The sequence below is a fragment of the Gavialis gangeticus genome, unplaced genomic scaffold, assembly GCF_001723915.1.
Source record: "Gavialis gangeticus isolate Ggan-Ray unplaced genomic scaffold, GavGan_comp1, whole genome shotgun sequence".
Lineage (NCBI taxonomy): Eukaryota > Metazoa > Chordata > Crocodylia > Gavialidae > Gavialis > Gavialis gangeticus.
In genome coordinates this window covers 3,814,567-3,831,880 of record NW_017729006.1, presented here as the reverse complement: position 1 = coordinate 3,831,880, position 17,314 = coordinate 3,814,567, and the positions used below count along the sequence as shown (strand labels likewise).

Here is a 17,314-nt window from a genome sequence, read left to right as displayed (position 1 = left end):
CATGGGTTTTTAATATTAAGCCCTTTTCCCCTGGAGTTCAATTGCTATAATCATTTGCTCTAAAAAGTGAGTTTGTTCTCATTTATAATTAAACAGAAAAGAATGCCCAGACTGTTGAAAAAAAAAACAAAAACAAAAAACCTCTGCTCTCTCTCCTTCTTAAGGGATCCCTGTGATTTAACGCATTATTAGTGCAATTAGAGAGAAAAGGCATATCTTAATCTACTTTTGCCCCTCCACTTGCCCCCTCTGGCATGTGTACTATTTCTCCTCTTTTTAAATTCAAGACATTTACTTCTTACTAGACACATTTCTGCCGGGATGAAACTACCATCATGGCTGACTTCTTGCAGGCCTAGGATAAACAAGTTCCCAATCTCCCGCTTGAAATATAGTTCAGTCTCACCCACAAAACAATTTAGCTGAATTTGCGAAGGTGCTCGTTTTCCAGCAGCAGAATGCTGCAGAATCATAGTTTACATGTGCTTTTTGTCAGTGAATTTCCAACAGCTTTATAAAGAGGGTCAGATCACTCCTCTTGTACAGAAGGAAGGGTGGGGAAGGGGAGAGAAACTAGATAATGGGACTTACCCAAGTCATCCAGTAGATAAGCAGCAGAACCAGTTGAGTCCCAACCTCGTACTCTATCTATCCACCTACACCATTTCATCGTCATACTCCCAAAAGGTCATTTCCTTCTGCAAGCTCTGTTACCAGAAACGCCTAGGCCTCCTGTTCTGATTCTCCCTATTCAACCTTACAAGTTAAGCAAAGGTCACAGAAGACAAGCAGCTGCATGGCTCCATTCCCTGCAGCCAGTCATTTCCATGGTAAGGAAAATTCCCATCCATCCTGTAATTCAAGATCAGTTCTAGGCCGTTTCCTAGAAATTTTTATTTTTGGTGCCTTTCCCACCCCCAGAATGAGGAACAGTCCACCTTTGAAAGGGCTGATATAACCAGCAAGGCCATACATGATAAACTTTTTGACGTTAAGATCAGGTCCATCTAGCCCAGGATCCTGTCTCAGTGGCAGGAATGGATGCTTTAGAGCAGGGGGCCAACCTGTGGCACATGCAGCACAGTGGCAGATTTGTAGCACATCTGCCAAAAATGTTCACCCCCACTACCTTCGAGGTAGACTACATGAATGAGGTGCTTGTTTTTTGTGTCATTTTTACCAGATTAAATTATTGAAGCTCTCTGATGTTTTTTTATAGTTAATAGCCATCAAGCCTATAGCACCAATAATGGACTTGACAAGTACATTAAACCACACATTTTATATATGCAAACATGTACAAACATACTAACAAGATCAAAGTATGGGAAGTAATCCCCTTATTTCAGGTCCCAAAGTTTGAAAAACACTAAGTAAAATTTTAAAAACTTGGTCCCACTCATACTTATGAACTTACATATTAAAGCTCCACTCAAAAACAGAAGTAACTTTTATTGTACCACTTGATGGCTTACAATGCTTCCAAGTGGAGTACCAAACGGACATGGAGAAAAGGTATGTGTTCAAGCCTAAAGATAAAAGTGAGAAGCTTGCTTTGCTTACTTGTAATTAAGAGTTCAATGCCTGAAATGTCATTCTAACACATAATCACCAAGTTAATTTCTCTTTTTAAATAAAAAAAGCACAGTTCAGTCCTTGCTGAGAATATAACCACACAGAGACAGAGACCCTCTCTCAGGGGCTTTATTTAAGATCCCTTTTCACAGGCTTTATTACATTGTGAAATTTACAAGCACAAAGATTAACGATAACGGTGGAGCTGCAGGGTATTGCGTCTCCTCCAGGCAGCACGGCGAGAGCCACCAATAGTGTGATGGAATTTGTGGCCCTTGCCAAGACCACGACTCTTTCTGCCAGCTGATGTCAGCCCACGCATCTCTCTGTGTTTGTGGACTGGTTTGGTGATCCATTGGGTATCAGGGTTGCGTCTGATGGCCTTATGGAATGGATCAATCAGGATAACCTCAAAGAATTTATAGGTGGAATCTTCACCCACCCAGTAGGAGTTCAATACTCTCAGAGCTCCACAGTGGCGGCCAGCCCGTTCCTAGAAAGGTAAAAACAAGAGTTCAAGAGATGACTAGCAAGAAGGATAGCAAATATGAGTGCTACAGACAAGTTGAAAGTGATGTCCCTAAATAACAGGCTCAGTAAACAGAATATGAACATAAGACAGGAAACCAGTGCAGGATTTTAAGCCAGGGGATTAAAATGAATGTCAGCTGATTGCTGGAGATGCACTAGGTTGCTGAACAGTCTCCCAAAGAAAGTGAAGGAAGCTTCATTTATCTGAACACTACTGCTTTACCAGAAGATTCACAAAATGCACTATAGGGAACAAACTGGCATTTCATAAATCTTTCTCCGTTTTCCAAAATCCCATAGTTGTCTGATGCCTCCTCTGTTTAGAGTACAAGGTCCTCTCATTTAATATAGGATTGAAAGAGCTGGAGCTCAGGTTCAAACAAAAAACTTACTGGGTCACATGAATTCCCCCAAGCTCTTTTACAGCACAGAATCATTCTATATTTGACTTTCCTTTTAAAACTAAACATGAGCAAGCATGCCAAACCAAAGCAATCCTATCATTACTTTGGGAGACTATTCTACAGGTCAAAAGATCAATGATATTGTCTTCAAAATCATCCCACTCCAGTTCTACAGTCCTCCGTCAAGTGGAGACCTAGCATTACTAATATAAACAGAACTAAAAAAGTATTCAGATTTTGGTTTTCTTAAGACAAGGTAGCAATAAGAGGCACTCAATTTACAATAAATACAATAGTCATGCCTTTACCACATATATGAGAAGTTAGAACAATAAATAAAACCTTGGTAATGGAAAACTGAACAAATGGTCTATGCCAAGAAATGTACAAAACAGAAGTAAATTAAACTGAAGTCCCTGAGACAAGTGAGGGAAAAAACTGGAGAGCCTCTAAAAGCGATCTGAATTATGGTGCCTTGTAGAAGAAAGGCCAAGAGCTTACCTTAAAACAAAATTAAACATTGACATGTTCTAAAAAGAAAAAGCTTTTTTGTCTACCAGTTTCAGTATCTCAATGTTAATACGTCCTTTGCTCAAAGGAATAACCAATCTGACCAGCATTTAAAGTATCTGAGAACCATGAGCTGAAAATGAGAACAGGCTTGCATTTTGGAAAGAACATATGGTTATTATGTAAAGTGAAATAACACTACTTAGAAAGTAATTCTGCAAAGAAACAAATCTAATTTGTTCTCCTCTGATGCCATCTCATTGGTTCATATTCAACCTAGGGCCTAAAATTCCAGTCAGGCAACATTCTACCTGAAAATGTGAGCTACAAAGTAATTATGTTATGTTCCACTTATGGCTTCATTGTAAAACAAAGGTGGTCTCAGGTACTACCATGCAAAAAGGGCTGAGCTGCACTCAAGTTTCAGCTTCCTGCATAATACCCTTAAAGCCTCACAAAAGTTGCTAGGAAGGAAGCAGCCCAGGATGCCTCCTGACGCTCAGAAATATTTCTCAGATTACAAACAGAACACAACAGGATTTTTTTTTCTGGCCTACAAAATCTCCTTTAAAAAAACCCAAACAAACACACACAAAAACTACAGCCTACAAATCAGGAAAAACACATAGTCCCCTAGAGAAACTACAGGTCTAGCGTCAGCCAAACAGTGGAAAGGGGGAAGCACTAGGCTCTCTGCATCTAAAAGGGTATTTTATTTGCTGGCATGTCCTCACTACAGAAAGGCAGTTATCCCTTCTCATCAGTTATATTACACAATGTGGAGTTAAAGCTGATTTTGAAAATGTCGTTGTACAGATGTCACACCTCAGTCATGCATGTTACATAGAGGGCATGCCAAGAACATACAATAAGCAGAAATGCTTCTTCTACCTCTACTAGAAGCCCTCATGATTTTTTTCCCCCACTTTATGGAATATGGAAAGAGCCCCTGCCCCAAACTACTTTCTATACATACCTGACAATATAATACAACAGTAGGAAATACTAACAAGGGGAAGGTGGTTTGTAAGACCTAAATTTAAGGATAGATTTTTCAGCCTAGTTGCTTTTTCCTGTACTCTGGGATTCTCTACTTCCCAAAGATACCTTTGTGTTGTTGGATGAAACTAATTAGAACGATGTTAATTTCATGTGGTTAATTTTACTTCTTGTCAAATCCTGTATGCAGAGACAGGTCAACTGCAATTCTCTGCCAAGGAATTAAGATTACAGAACTAATATAGCAGCATATTAAATTTAAAAAAATTAAAAAAAAAGAGTCAACTCTTATATTGGATTATATAAAGCAAAATGATCAATAAAGTCATGAATTACACTGTGTCCAAAGCCTAACTTTTGCTATCAACACTTTTGTAAAAAAAAAATAAATAAAAAAGGCTAATACTATGTATGCTCTGTTCTACCATGTCACTGCAACCAATGAAAGTGCATCAGAACATAAAACTGAATGACAAGTCATACTCCTAGTCCAGTTAACCTGGAGCACCAATTTTACCAAGTCACTTGAACTCTCCACATTAGTTTCCCCAAACATACAAGAATACCGTTTACTCAGCTTAATAAACCCCTTGAGGCACATGGGTATGAAGGTCTCACAAGTGCCCTGTTAGTGTCAGTAGTCCTGACTTTTAGGTCCCTGAAGGAATTCTGTGGTTTTGAATAATGCCCTCCCTCCATTAGTCGAACAAGACTCCCAAAAAACTTTCTACTGGAGAAAGGCATTTACCTCTGCTACAGACTGCAGGCTACGGGCAAACTTCAGCTGATTGACACCGTGATGCACAGGTTTACCATATGTTGCACCTTTTGGGACTGGGCGTTTACGACCGCCACGACGAACACGAATACGGTAGATCACGTAACCTTAAAAAAAAAGGTGCGTTTTATAAAACGTTACTTGTTAAAGAATATGAGAGTTCTGAATTTCATTGAGCATCAATTACTGTGGCTTTATTTTCCCCTCACATTAATACTTTTCCCTTCAAGACTTCTAGTTCCACTCCTACTGCAGAAGCTGCTTTTATGAGCATCTTCAATGTAGATAAACCTTGTACTGGAAAATTTGGTGAAGTGCTCCTGCTTTATACCATAACACTTAATACAGCCAAATTCCCTCCATGTGTATATCACTGCATTATACACCAAAGGTCGCTTCAGTGCCTAAACCAAAATAAGCTATATGGTACAACACACCTTAATAGTGGTGTAAATGAGATTACATGTGGGTTGTTGACAATATAATTTTCCAATTATAAAAATTATTTAAGCCAATAGTAAAACGTGAGTGCAGATGAGCCAACAGGCAGGTGGAAAACTTTGTAGCTATTAGAAACTAGAAAGCTCAAGTAGCATTTTTGGTCTTGTTTTCATTTTTTAAGTGTGAAAATGCTTCCAAGATTGCAAGCTGAGTCTTTTTCCACAGTGCCTTGCAAAGACATCTCAGTCCTGTCCACCTCTGAGGATACTATTATTTTATCTTCACTGGAGTTAGCTTTGATTCTTAGCCAGGCATTTCACATGAGAGTGCCTCTGGTCCATACTCAAAACTCTCATCTTTGCTTAAGGGGACTTTCCACCCAGCTAGATGTTGAGAGCAGATCCAGGAACTGGCACATGCTGCAAGCCACATCTGGGATAAGAACCTCCAACTTTGCAGAGGAAAACTAGAGAAGTTCAATTCTTCAAGAACAAGGGGAATTCAGTTTCTGTATTTACTTAATTATTTGGATACTTAAATATCCGGTTTTGCCAAAATTCTTTCCTTAGATGCTAAGTAAGCATGAATTATAGTACTATCCTTTTTCTGTGGACAGTTATATTGCTATGTTACTACCTGTATAATACCAAACCCATCTTTTCATGGTGTTTTTTTACTCTTACCAAAGAGCATATACACCTAGTGTGCTGCCAGTTACATGTACCCCTTGCTGCTCAGTTAGGAAAGACTCTAACACGTACTGTGACATGACACCCCAGTGGTAAAGTGTCAGCTGCAAATCTCTTCAGGCCTAGTTACCTTGCTTGGCTTTGTAACCCAGCCTCCGGGCTCTGTCTGGCCGGGTAGGTCTGGGAGCCCGATGCAGAGCAGACAACTGGCGATACTGCCAACAGCGGACGCGCAAGAGGAAACGCATCACGTCTGACTGCTTCTTCCTCCATAGCTCTTGGATGTACTTGTAAGCGCCCATGCTTGTTTACCTGTTTAATCAGAGATCTGTGTAAGTTTGTGACCAAGTCTTTATCCCCCTTCGAGAGCCTCCCACAGGAAACCCACGTGCAAAGCGGATATCGTGTAACAGGCTGCACCACACGGAAACACAAGGGGCTTAAACGCAGGGCAGCCATCCTGCCGAAAATGCCCTCTCGCATCTCTTCCTGCTTTTACGCGAGCTGAACTCTCAAAGGAGAAACCACTTTTTCATGAGGATGCCTGGCAGACCCCAGCTACTGCCACATACTAAATAGCAGCTTCACCCAGATCGCAGCGGATCCCCTAACGAGTTTACAGAGGTACTTTGGCGAAGTCACCCCTTCTCAGCAGCTTCTTCCCCCGAGGCCTGACTTAACTCCTGCACCATGAAGAGCTTTTCCTCGGCCGGCACCCAGGGCCGCTGAGCGCGTCCGAATTGGTGAAAGGACAAAGGCCGCCCCGGGTACCCGGGACCTCCCCACGCGACTCCCGCTCGCCCCCGCCGGGCCGCGCCCAGAACCGCCGGCCGGGCCGGAGCCGCGCCGGGGCCTGCCCCACGCTCGGAGACGGCGATGGCGGCAGATAGAGGCAGCGACCGGGATCAACCCGATCCTCACCTGATGGCGCCCGAAGCCGGAAAGGAAGAAGCCGCGCTCCCACAACCCTTTGCAACCCCACCTCCCTTCCGCCGCCGCGCCCCGGGGGATGCTGGAAAATGTAGTCCGCCCCCTCCGCCCGGGGCCTGCTGGGAAATGTAGTTCGGAGTTCGGCGGGGGGCGAGCCCCGCCCCGGAGCCTGCTGGGAAGTGTAGTTCGGAGGGGACGACCTCCGCCTCCCGCTTCCCGGTGCGCCCTGCGCGGCCCGGGCATGGGGAAGGGCTACAAGGTGGTGGTGAGCGGCGCGCCTGCCGTGGGCAAGACGGCTGTGCTGGAGCAGTTGCTGTACGGGCACCGCGCGGCCGGTGAGCGCGGGGGGGTTGGGAGCGGCGGGTCTCGGCCTCCTTGGAGCCGCCCCGGCCCTGCTGCACGTTACGTGTATTGCACACTCGCCGCCAAGGAATCGCCGCCACCTTGGCTGGTGAATCGCGCCGTAACTGTGGACTGAGCACAGGTGTGGAGGGGCTGCCCGCCACTTGTGCCACAAACGTAGTCCAACTGCAGATGTGGAGGGATCGCCCACGAGTTGCGCCATAAATGTACACCGTGCCGAGTCATCGCCAGGCACCTAAAATGTGGCTGCCCAGCTAGCCAAGGAGCTGGCCAGTCGCCACATACGGCTTGAAAACTCGCAGCAGTCCTCTTGCTGGTTTCTCGCCAGCTTCAATTTGAGCAAGGTGCAGCCGGGTCCTCGGGGTCGCCAAGTCCCCCCAACCTCCATGTCCCCGGCTGCCGCTTCAGGCCATTACTCCTTCCCGTCTCCTGCCATCCCGTTTCCGCCCTCTCCAGCGTTGGCAGTAAAGAGGTGCCGGTGGGAGGCTCTGGATAGGCAGGGGTAATGGGAGGTGGCTGGAGGCAGAGGTGCCCCAGTGGGAGGGCAGGGGGTGCTGTCACTTGGGCCGGTTGAGACAACTTGGGCAGGTGGGAATTTGCAATATGAAAACTGTGGACTAATGAGTTTCGTTCCTCAAAAGCAGAAGGCCTCTGTCCTTGCCGGCTGGGGACGCTGCTCAGCAGGGCAGGAGCGTCGTGCTAACCAGGGTGTCTCCTCTTGAGCTGTAGCGATACGCGTACTGAGCGCTGCTGCTCGGCCTAACTGGGAGCTGCTGCGGGAGAGCAAGGGGCCCAGTGAGCTCAATGGCAAGGAAGAGGTTTCGTTTTGTTCATCTCCCATCTCACTTGCTCTGAATGAGCTGATTAGCACCAGTGTCTGAACAGGATGGCTAAGATGGTGATGCTTATTGTACTGCCGTTAATTACTTCCTGTTCTTAGCTGCTGTTAGTAACTGAGGCAGGAAGAAAGTCAAGAGCAGCTGATGAGAGCTATTTATGGAGCTACTCGTTAAATGCTTATGTAACAGCAGGGACTTTCTCTAAGATGCACCTCCTTTACATTTAATAAATGCTCTTTAATGCACACTAAATCTCACTGGATTTACAAATAAAACTTTTTAACATAGTAGAAAATCCCTCATCCACCTCCAGGCCAAATCCCAGGCTCTTTTTTCAGCTATCATTTGTGACAGCTGACAGGAGAAAACAGGTGACAGGAGTTCAGTTCCCAGATCTGCACCACAGCCAGGTTTTGTACTGTTCCTCAGCCTGCTTGTCCATTGTGTATGGAAGTGGGAAAGGGTCAGTCTGTTTTCCTCTCTCCTCAGCTTTGTTCCCAGCTCCCTTTCTGCTTGAAGCAGCAAACACTTCTCCTAAGAGGCAGTAGGTAGAGAGTGAATTACACATCACCTGGTGCTCCTCAGCCTGACTGACCTTGAGAGAGCAAATGGGAAAGCTGACTGCTGGATTTCTCCAAATGGGACAGCTGGAAAGTTTTGTTTGTTTGTTTGTTTGTTTGTTTGTTTGTTTGTTTGTTTGTTTTTTAAATGACTTCTCTGTGAATTGATGGCTTAGCCAGAAATCATTCCTGTAGCTAGAAATGCTTGTGGTGCCTCTATCTCTGCCACAGCTTACTGCCTATGAGAACTGAAAAGCTCATCCTTTCTTCTGCTGACAATTCTGCTTTCCTTATCTCTGCCTTCTGACTACAAAAGAAACCCCACCGTGCTCAGGATGTCAGATTTCCAGTGAAGGCCCTGGAAAACTATTGCAACTGAGCCTCTAATTAGACAGAACCTTCTTGGATTTGTCTTCAGACTTGAAACTTAAGTTTCAAGTACCAAGGATGATTTTTTGATTTTGGTTAGGAAGCATAGCAAACCTTAAGTGTGCAAAGAGTGAATATCTATGAGTTATTGTATCTGGCTTGTGCAATGTTAGCTCTGTTTTTAACACAGAACTGCTTTTCGGACAAAGCTGTGACCATTCTTCCAGTCTAATGACAAAAATTGTTTTAAATGCATGTAACTGAGGGTTACAATATTAGACTAAATCAGTGAGGATAGTACTCCTGTGGCCCTTGTTTGCTTCTACTTGATCCTGCAACCCTGGATTGAGTTGAACCAAATCCAGCGAAGGGAATTCCAGCTCAGTCCATGCTCTGGGATTCCCCAGTGCACAGTCATTTCATCTTAATCTAAATTAATAAAAATCATTAACATCAAACTCCAGCAGCCTTAGCCATGCAGTGGATGAAATTTGCCCACGTTGTTCTTGTATGATCCCAGCAATGTAGTTCATCCTTTCCTAAAATTCAAGCCAAGTAACTAAGGCCTTTCTGTTCTCTCATAATTTTTAGTGCTGGTTGGTACACACTGTACAAGGGGATAGAACTAACAGCAACTGTGAACATTGTTAGCAACATGGTTTCCACAGTATTATCAGAGGTGAATTACTTTAACCTGATGAAATCCCTTTCCCTGTCTGAACAGTCAGCATGAAGCTTATTTGCCATTTAAGTGCTCTGTATGAGCAGCATGTAGGGTGCCACTTGCACACTGGATATGTTTAGCCCATTGCTGCCCCTAGTGAATATGTAAATTCCTATGACCAAAAGAGATCCTTATTCCATGTCCATGTACACTTGATCCCACAGTCCTAACCTTCCACCAAGAACTTTACTTTGTATGTCTTCATTCTCTCCCTTTGCCATTCTGTATGTTAGCCCAGGTATGTCCTATTGCTGCGTTGATGGCTGGGAGAAATTTCCATAGAAGCATGTGAATGTTTTCAAGACCTATGCATTGAAGTATAGCATCAAGGTGATAATAACCTGTGTAAACTATCTTAGTAGAGAACTTTAAGATGAGCTTCATAACTTTTTTTTTTTTTTAAAAGATTTTAACTGTTAAGGTCTTTTCCTTTTTGCTGGTATAACGATTAGCGAGGCTAAATCCTATGCACATCTCTGTACAATGAGACTGGAGACAGAGAGCAAGAGAACCATTACTGTTCAGCTGTATTTAAAAATGCCTGCAATATCTTTAGCTACCACTTTTCTGAATCAGATCTACGTCTTTATTTTACACTTTCTGTCTTTATTCACTTTTTTCCAGTCTTCCCTATTATTAGTTTTGTGCCTTCAGCATGGCTATATTTGAAGGCAAGATAAATTAGTCTGGTCAGAGTTTGCCATGAACCTAATGGGAGTTTGATTTATGAAGACTACAAGGGGGAAGGAGGATGAAGTGGAGGGAGATGAAATGCAGGCAAGGAAAGCTAGTAGTATTTCTTCTCTGCAAACTAATGTTGCATGCACCTAAGGAAATAACCAGCATATGTGGGGGTGGAATCCTTCAGCTTTTCAGTCTGAAGTGTTTTGAATAGTGTCACTGAATATTGTAAAATCCTTATTTTCACAGTCCAGACAGTCCTGAGTGTTTTCTGAAACAATGTGTCAATATTGTCTGCCTTAAAAACAAACAAAGCCAGTACTCATGAGGACTAACCCTATACAAACAAAAAAAGTGCATATACCTAATTGTTCAAGGGAGACAAAAATGTAAGTAGTAAAAGGTTTGTTTGACAACTTGAAGCTGGTTCTAAAAGCAGGGAATTAGATTCCCCTCTCTCCTCAACTTACATAATGTTCAGGCTTAAGCATTCCTCAACTTTGTTACTTGTAGTATCATGTGTCCCCATTCCACCTGTTGGCTGGTAACCCCGCATGTAGTCCCACTGACTTCAAGCATGCTTCTCTGTGCCTCCCACTTGTGGATTAATGTACCACTGTATAGGCTGAAGGATGCTAGCCTCTGATGCCAGAGGGAGCTTGGTTACAGTGCCTGAAGACAGATGCTGGCTCGTCTGCCGCAAGGCTAGCACATCACATACTTAGCTCAGTTCTTATGTAGTGGGTGGGCACGATTTGAGAAACCTATGGAATGGTCATGCAAGTTATGCCATCATAAATTTATGGCCATGAAAAGTCATAGCATACAATCACACACATTCATATCCTGGATACGTGTGTTTTTTGTTTTTGTTTTTTGTTTTTTTGTAAATATCCATACTGTTTGTCCATGAATAAAATCTTGATTGAGGGTACAAAAAGGTCTGAATTCAAAGTCTGGTCAGTTCATCCAAAAACAATATTTACAAGAGATTGAAATGCACTACTGAAAGTCATAAACATGAATGGTTTTACTGCAGTATGGCTAAATATTTATGCTATTACTTTACAGATTTTAGCCTAAGCAATAACTCCTCTTTGTTAAAACAGCAGGCTTGGAAGAGGGTGCAACACTGGAAGATGTATATTTGGCTTCAGTTGAAACAGATCGAGGAGTAAAGGAACAATTACGTCTTTACGACACTAGAGGTCTGGAAGAAGAAGTAGAACTGCCAAAGCATTACATCTCTGTTGCTGATGGCTTTGTTCTTGTGTACGCTGTGAACAGCCTTGAATCCTTCCAGAGAGTAGAACTACTCAAAAGAGAGATTGATGCATTTAGAGACAAAAAAGAGGTAAAAGCTCAATGCCTTAATAATTTCTTGGCTATGTCTACTAGGAACTTAAGTTATGAAACAAAACTAGCATACAAAGAAAAGCAGATTTTCTCGCAATCTTGGATAATCTGTGCAGGAAAACTTCCTTTTGGGAAAATCTCATGTGCTATTTAACTTGCACAAAAGGGATATTTTGACCTAACTTCTGAGCAAGAACTAAATAGTTGAAGGGAGACCCTGCTTAATGATACTTTACTTTACTTTACTTTAATGGATAGTAGTATAATTTATAAATAGTTTTGGTATTCACACAAAAATTAAAGCACACAATAACAAAATGTAAACAATTTTTGTTTTTAGCTGTACTCGTTAGTTTACCAAATGCTGTAATTGACAGTGGGTCTCCTAGACATTAGTTAATTACCAGGGAGGCTCTAATGTATTTTGATGCATCTGTAAAATTGGTTCTGCTGTGTGAAATGACTGCTGTGTTTTCCCTTTAGGAAACAGCTAGTGTTCTCAGCTGATAAATTGTTTCAGCACCACTAGCCAAATATCATCTGCACAGGACACTAATGTTTACCATTTTCTTTTCTCCCTGCTAAACAGCTTTATAGGACACTAAAACAAAACTTCAGTCATTTAAAAAAATGTATGTAGGAAGTTAATTGAATAACACTAAGTAGCTGTCATGCTGGTGAATGCAAAACAGCTTATTTAATACTTAAATCATAATGGGGTAGGGGAGGACAGGCTAATAGCTTGACAGGTTGCAGTGTTGTCGTTATGATAGTCCAGGAAATACGTCAGAAGCAAGGGTTTTTGATGATTTTTTTTTTTTGGACAAACTATAGTTGGGAAAGGTGCTAGACAAGCTGGAGTACTTTGTGCCCAAGAGCTTATCTAATATCTCTCCCAACTATGCAGTTGGTCCAATAAATGATCTCTATACATTCCCCCAAATAAACCCTTGCTTCTCACATAATGGCTTGATGACATGCAGTGACAGACCCATTGACCTTTGCTGAGTATTTTATTTCCTGAGTAGGTTGCAGAAGACGTTAAATAAGGGCATTGTAATCTGTGTTTTTGTATTCCCTCTCTTCCATTTTCTGGGCTGATAAAACCACATATTGGCTGCTTTTGCTTTAACTCTATGAGCGATGAAAGATTGTGATCTTGGCTAACAGTTACACAGATGAACTAGTGACCCCCACAATAAAAGTTAAAAGAATGCTATGTCTACATAGTGTACAGCATGCTAGGGAGAGGTGCCTTCAGATGTATACCTCTGTTGCTCCTCTCAAATAAGCAATGTGGAGGTGGCTTTGGACGGAATAAATGGTAGTCTCACTTAGCAGTGCCAGTTAGCTTGCTTGCAGCACTTGTATGAATGCAGATGCACTACTTCTGGTCCAGGAGGCAGTGTGGGTGGAGCAGAGGCATGTCTGAGGGCCCTGACACATACGGCCTGGCACCATACTGTGAACAGTAGTTGTCTTTTTTTGCTGATAAAGCAGCAGCCTTGATGTTGTCAAAAAGGAATGTCTGAGGAACAGAGTGTAAGGCAAGAAAACTCTTCTGTTCTAAGAAACTGAAGAGTCATGCTCTGTCTGGAAGAAAACAGGAGGCATAAAGCATCCCAGAGTCAGCCTGTTGAAGGGGAAAGTATAGTTGGGCCTGGCTACACTGAAAACTGCTGGTGGTGGGAGGAGGAATGCAAAAATAAAGCATCAGGAGAGAGTTAGAATTAAGGGGTTGTAGTAGGAGGCTTGAGTTGGGGCTGCAGAGAGCACCTAGCAGGGACTAGAGTGCTTAGTGTAAGTACAGACTGACTTCCTTGCTTGGTACTAAAACGTAAAAATTATTCAAGTGAACAACTTAATGTTTTTAGGCTTAAATGTACAAGTTTAAACAGCAGTAGTAATTTGAAGTACTCATTTTTGCTTTCAGCCTTTCCTGCCCTAACACTATGTTTAGACTGCAAAACATTGCAAGAGCGTGATCTAAATTCCACTGAAACTATATTGGTCTTCACATACAAGCAAGACTTGCAGGAGCTATGCTTCTGAAGAGTGCTAATGCCTGTAGTAACATCAACCAGTAACATGTTTCCTTGTGCTCCCTTTATTTGGGACTCAAAAGCAGGAGGCTGCACTGCTCTCTGCTGCATGACACCATCTGTTGTTACTCACTTGAGTGGATATAAAATTGCTGTTCTGATTTGGGGAGTATGAATGACTCTTGTCATTTGTATAAGACAGCAGAAGTGCAAGACAAATCTCAAATCCCAAAGATTTGAACTGTGTGTTTTTCCCCTGGGCAACGTGTAGCATTTGACTTGGCCTGGGTGTGGATGCATGACACAATTGCTATGAAGTAATTTATTCCCCACTTCTCATCTTACTCCAAAGCAAGGAGCAGACACACAGCCAGCTGCCCCAAGTAGGCTGCCTGCTGCAGGTGCTATTAAAGCCCTTGGCAACTGGGTGACAGTGTAACTAGTTTGCATTAGGTGAAGGTAAAATTGACTAGAGGAGTAGACTCATAACAGGTATGCTTGTGGAACTCAGATGTGTGTAGACTTGGGTTGAGTAACTCATTATGAATGCCCAGAGTGAGACCCAGGTTTGAATTTTCTACTTCAAAATGAACAACATTAACAAGAACAGATGCTGAATTGCATAACTTACATATTGTTTAACATTTTTTGTTGTAGAATGACTGTTTTAATATAATTTTATTTCCTATTTTTGCTTCCTTCTAGGTGACGATTGTTGTCTTAGGAAACAAAACTGACCTCACAGAGCAAAGACAAGTAGAAATGGAAGTAGCACAGCAATGGGCAAAGGCTGAGAAAGTGAGACTGTGGGAAGTGACTGTAACAGATCGGAGAACGCTGATAGAGCCTTTCACTTTTTTAACCAGCAAACTCTCCCAGTCCCAGAACAAATCAGCATTTCCCCTGCCTGGGAGGAAGAGCAAAGGCAATAACTCTGATAACTAAAAACCCTTCTTCCAGGAAAGGCTGTTTGAATTGTCCACTGCTGATAGTCATGACCAGGACCTATTCAGGCATTTGTTTCTCATGGTTTTTCTGAAGCAATATTAAAAATCAGCAAGCTCCTGGACAGAAGGGTTTTTTCTTTAAAATATTTTCTTGGAAAACAGCTGGTGGCTGGGGTTTTAAAAACACAGAGTGGCTTCGTGAAAATGGTGCAGTGGTCACTGTGGAGGTTTCTGTATAAGAGGAAGCTCTGTTTAAAGCACACTTCAGCAGCAAAATGCACAACGTTGGTGACTGTTCCCAAAGCGCAGTCATTTCATGGCCTGTCTGTTAGATTAACAAGCTTACAATTATACTTCCTGGCCAGCATGCAGCTGTAAGTTTGCTTGCCTTCCTCTGGTTAGAAGTGCTCCAGACTGCAACAAAAGACAAAGGAGTTTGGGATGAGAATCTGTGGTATTGGTCCAGCTCCTGTTTTTCACTTTTTAGCACGCAGTCATAGACAGCAGCGATGTTTCAGGAAGCTGGGGCCAGAGCAGCCCTACAAGAGAGGGAAGAGACTTGAAGCTACAAATACCAAACTTTGTTTGGCCATTGGGAATATTCCTGCCAGTATGTGGAGGCAGTGGTATTTCTTTAGAGATCTTAGTCTAGGTCTGGCTTGACGCTAATGCTCAAAGGCTGAAAATGTGTACTTCCATGTGTGGCCTTCATAAGCTTGACCCAATGCAGGAAGGGATCTTTATGCTTATGCTTTGAACAAAGCAGGAAGGCTTGAGCAGCAGTGACACATTCCATCCATTGCTGTGGAGAACAGTATGGCCATCGCTCTGTTCCCCTTCTATTATGGCCATTAACTGAAGCAAAAACTGACTTAATGTCAGCACATATTGGTCATGTTTATGTTGCTGACACCTTCACTGACAGAATATGTGGTATAACGAGGCTTAAACTTCTGGAAGGGCTGCAATCCACTATAGTGAAATTTCAGTAGCTCACATTCTGAGTGCAGTGAAAGAGCCCAGAAAAAGAACAGTATGAAGCATTTTCTGGCAAGGGAATAAGGAGTATAAGAGCTGCTCATTCTAGCCAGACATCTAGATGCAAACTGCTCACCAGAAGAGCTCTGCAAAGCCCTTGGCCATAAGCAGGAGTCTTCTCTTCCATTTGCACCTGTCAGCAGTAGGAACAACTGAAAATAGCAAAAAAGAGCTAAACTACACCAGAAAGGTCATTTCCATAGAGACAAAAAAATCAAAAGGTCTTTGATTCTGACCATACAAACTGATGCTCTTTGTGTATGGAAAACAAATAAACTGAAGAGCAAGGTTTGCCACTCTTTCAGTAATCTTACACGATAATTTAAGCAGCACAATGTCAAATCATGATAGTGCAATGAGACTAATCAGTATTTTGACATGTTAAAACTAGCTAGCTGCATTAAACATCCAAACTGGGTGTCTTCAGCACTGCTCTTCTGCTATGAAATGGTATCAACGTAAGGCAGAATCTGAATGATGTCACAGTTAGTAATGAAAGAACAATTTACCAAATGATGCAAGTCTTTTTATAGTGCAGTTAGATCAACCTGCTCTTCCCCTTGCTCAACTTGGTTGTTCAGGCTCACTGTCTCAAGAACTATGACAGGAGAAACAGTGAGCAATCATTTGCTATTCCTTTTGAATGAGCAAGTTCCTGCAATTTTCTTAGAAGTTGGCAATGGTTTCTATTGCAACACTAGTAGTTTAATAAGAACTATGGCACTACCTCCTCAAGCCTAGCCAGTTACTTTGCAAGGAAGCAGTAGAACACTGCTTCTCAGTTTCCTGCTGACTGCACATGAACTCAGTGCATCTCCCTGCATGGAGGGCTACCAAACTCTATAGTCCATTTGGCATAGGGACATGACTTGTTGCTCTATAACAGTGATTCTCACTTTCTTCCATACTGTAGCTCTGTGTTAATTGTGCAGTTACCTGGAGACAAGCAGCATGTGCAAAGTAGTTATCATGCCATAAAAAGCTCCAACTAGCTATCAAGTTAGACCTCAAAAATGTGTACTAACTTTATAGCTGATTTCTAGTGAGCTTTAATTTGCATGCGCAGCAGCACCTCCCCTGCTGCTGGGAGCCCTGTCAGCTGACACAGGGCTCCCAGTCACAGGGGTGTACCTTGCCCAGCAAAAAACCCTTGAGCCCTAGGGATCATAGCAGCTGTGATCCCCAGGGTCCAGGGGTTTTCTGCACCCTCAATCCCCAAGGCTCAGGGGTATGGGAAACTCCCAGGGCTGGAGGATTGCTGTAGGGGAGATTCTCCAGCCACAGGGGTTTCCCTGTGCATGCAAGGTGGGAGATTTTTGTAGCAGGGTGTGTGGGATGCCTCTGCAGCTGGGAGCCCCTCAATCAGGGTGTGTGGGGCTCCTAATTATAGGAGCCTGCTTCCTGCCAGTGCAGGGGGAGCCTGAGAGCAGGTTCCCTCTGCACCGGCAATAAGGTGCAATGGGTTGTAATGTGCAATCCCAGTCATGCCTCCTGCCACGTAGTCATGGCATAGCAGGAGGCACGTTTATGTGAATTGG

At 43.0% G+C, this 17,314-nt stretch overlaps 2 protein-coding genes across 3 annotated transcripts; one reads left to right on the top strand and one right to left on the bottom strand.

Moving 5' to 3' along the window:
• Nucleotides 1-1,689: 1,689 nt before the first annotated feature.
• RPL15 (ribosomal protein L15) lies at nucleotides 1,690-6,907 on the bottom strand. Its single transcript, XM_019508758.1, has 4 exons — nucleotides 6,849-6,907; nucleotides 6,058-6,239; nucleotides 4,768-4,904; nucleotides 1,690-2,068 (listed from the first exon to the last, which is right to left on the bottom strand). Exons 2-4 carry the CDS (start codon nucleotides 6,227-6,229, stop codon nucleotides 1,763-1,765), a joined length of 615 nt encoding a protein of 204 aa, XP_019364303.1. The 5' UTR covers nucleotides 6,230-6,239; nucleotides 6,849-6,907; the 3' UTR covers nucleotides 1,690-1,762.
• Nucleotides 6,908-7,066: 159 nt separating this feature from the next.
• On the top strand, nucleotides 7,067-14,865 carry NKIRAS1 (NFKB inhibitor interacting Ras like 1). 2 transcript variants are annotated; one of them, XM_019508757.1, is made up of 3 exons: nucleotides 7,067-7,192; nucleotides 11,506-11,747; nucleotides 14,497-14,865. In XM_019508757.1, exons 1-3 carry the CDS (start codon nucleotides 7,099-7,101, stop codon nucleotides 14,734-14,736), a joined length of 576 nt encoding a protein of 191 aa, XP_019364302.1. In that variant the 5' UTR covers nucleotides 7,067-7,098; the 3' UTR covers nucleotides 14,737-14,865. The 2 variants fall into 2 exon arrangements, with proteins under 2 accessions (XP_019364302.1, XP_019364301.1); XM_019508756.1 differs by having other exon boundaries at nucleotides 11,503-11,747.
• Nucleotides 14,866-17,314: the final 2,449 nt, after the last annotated feature.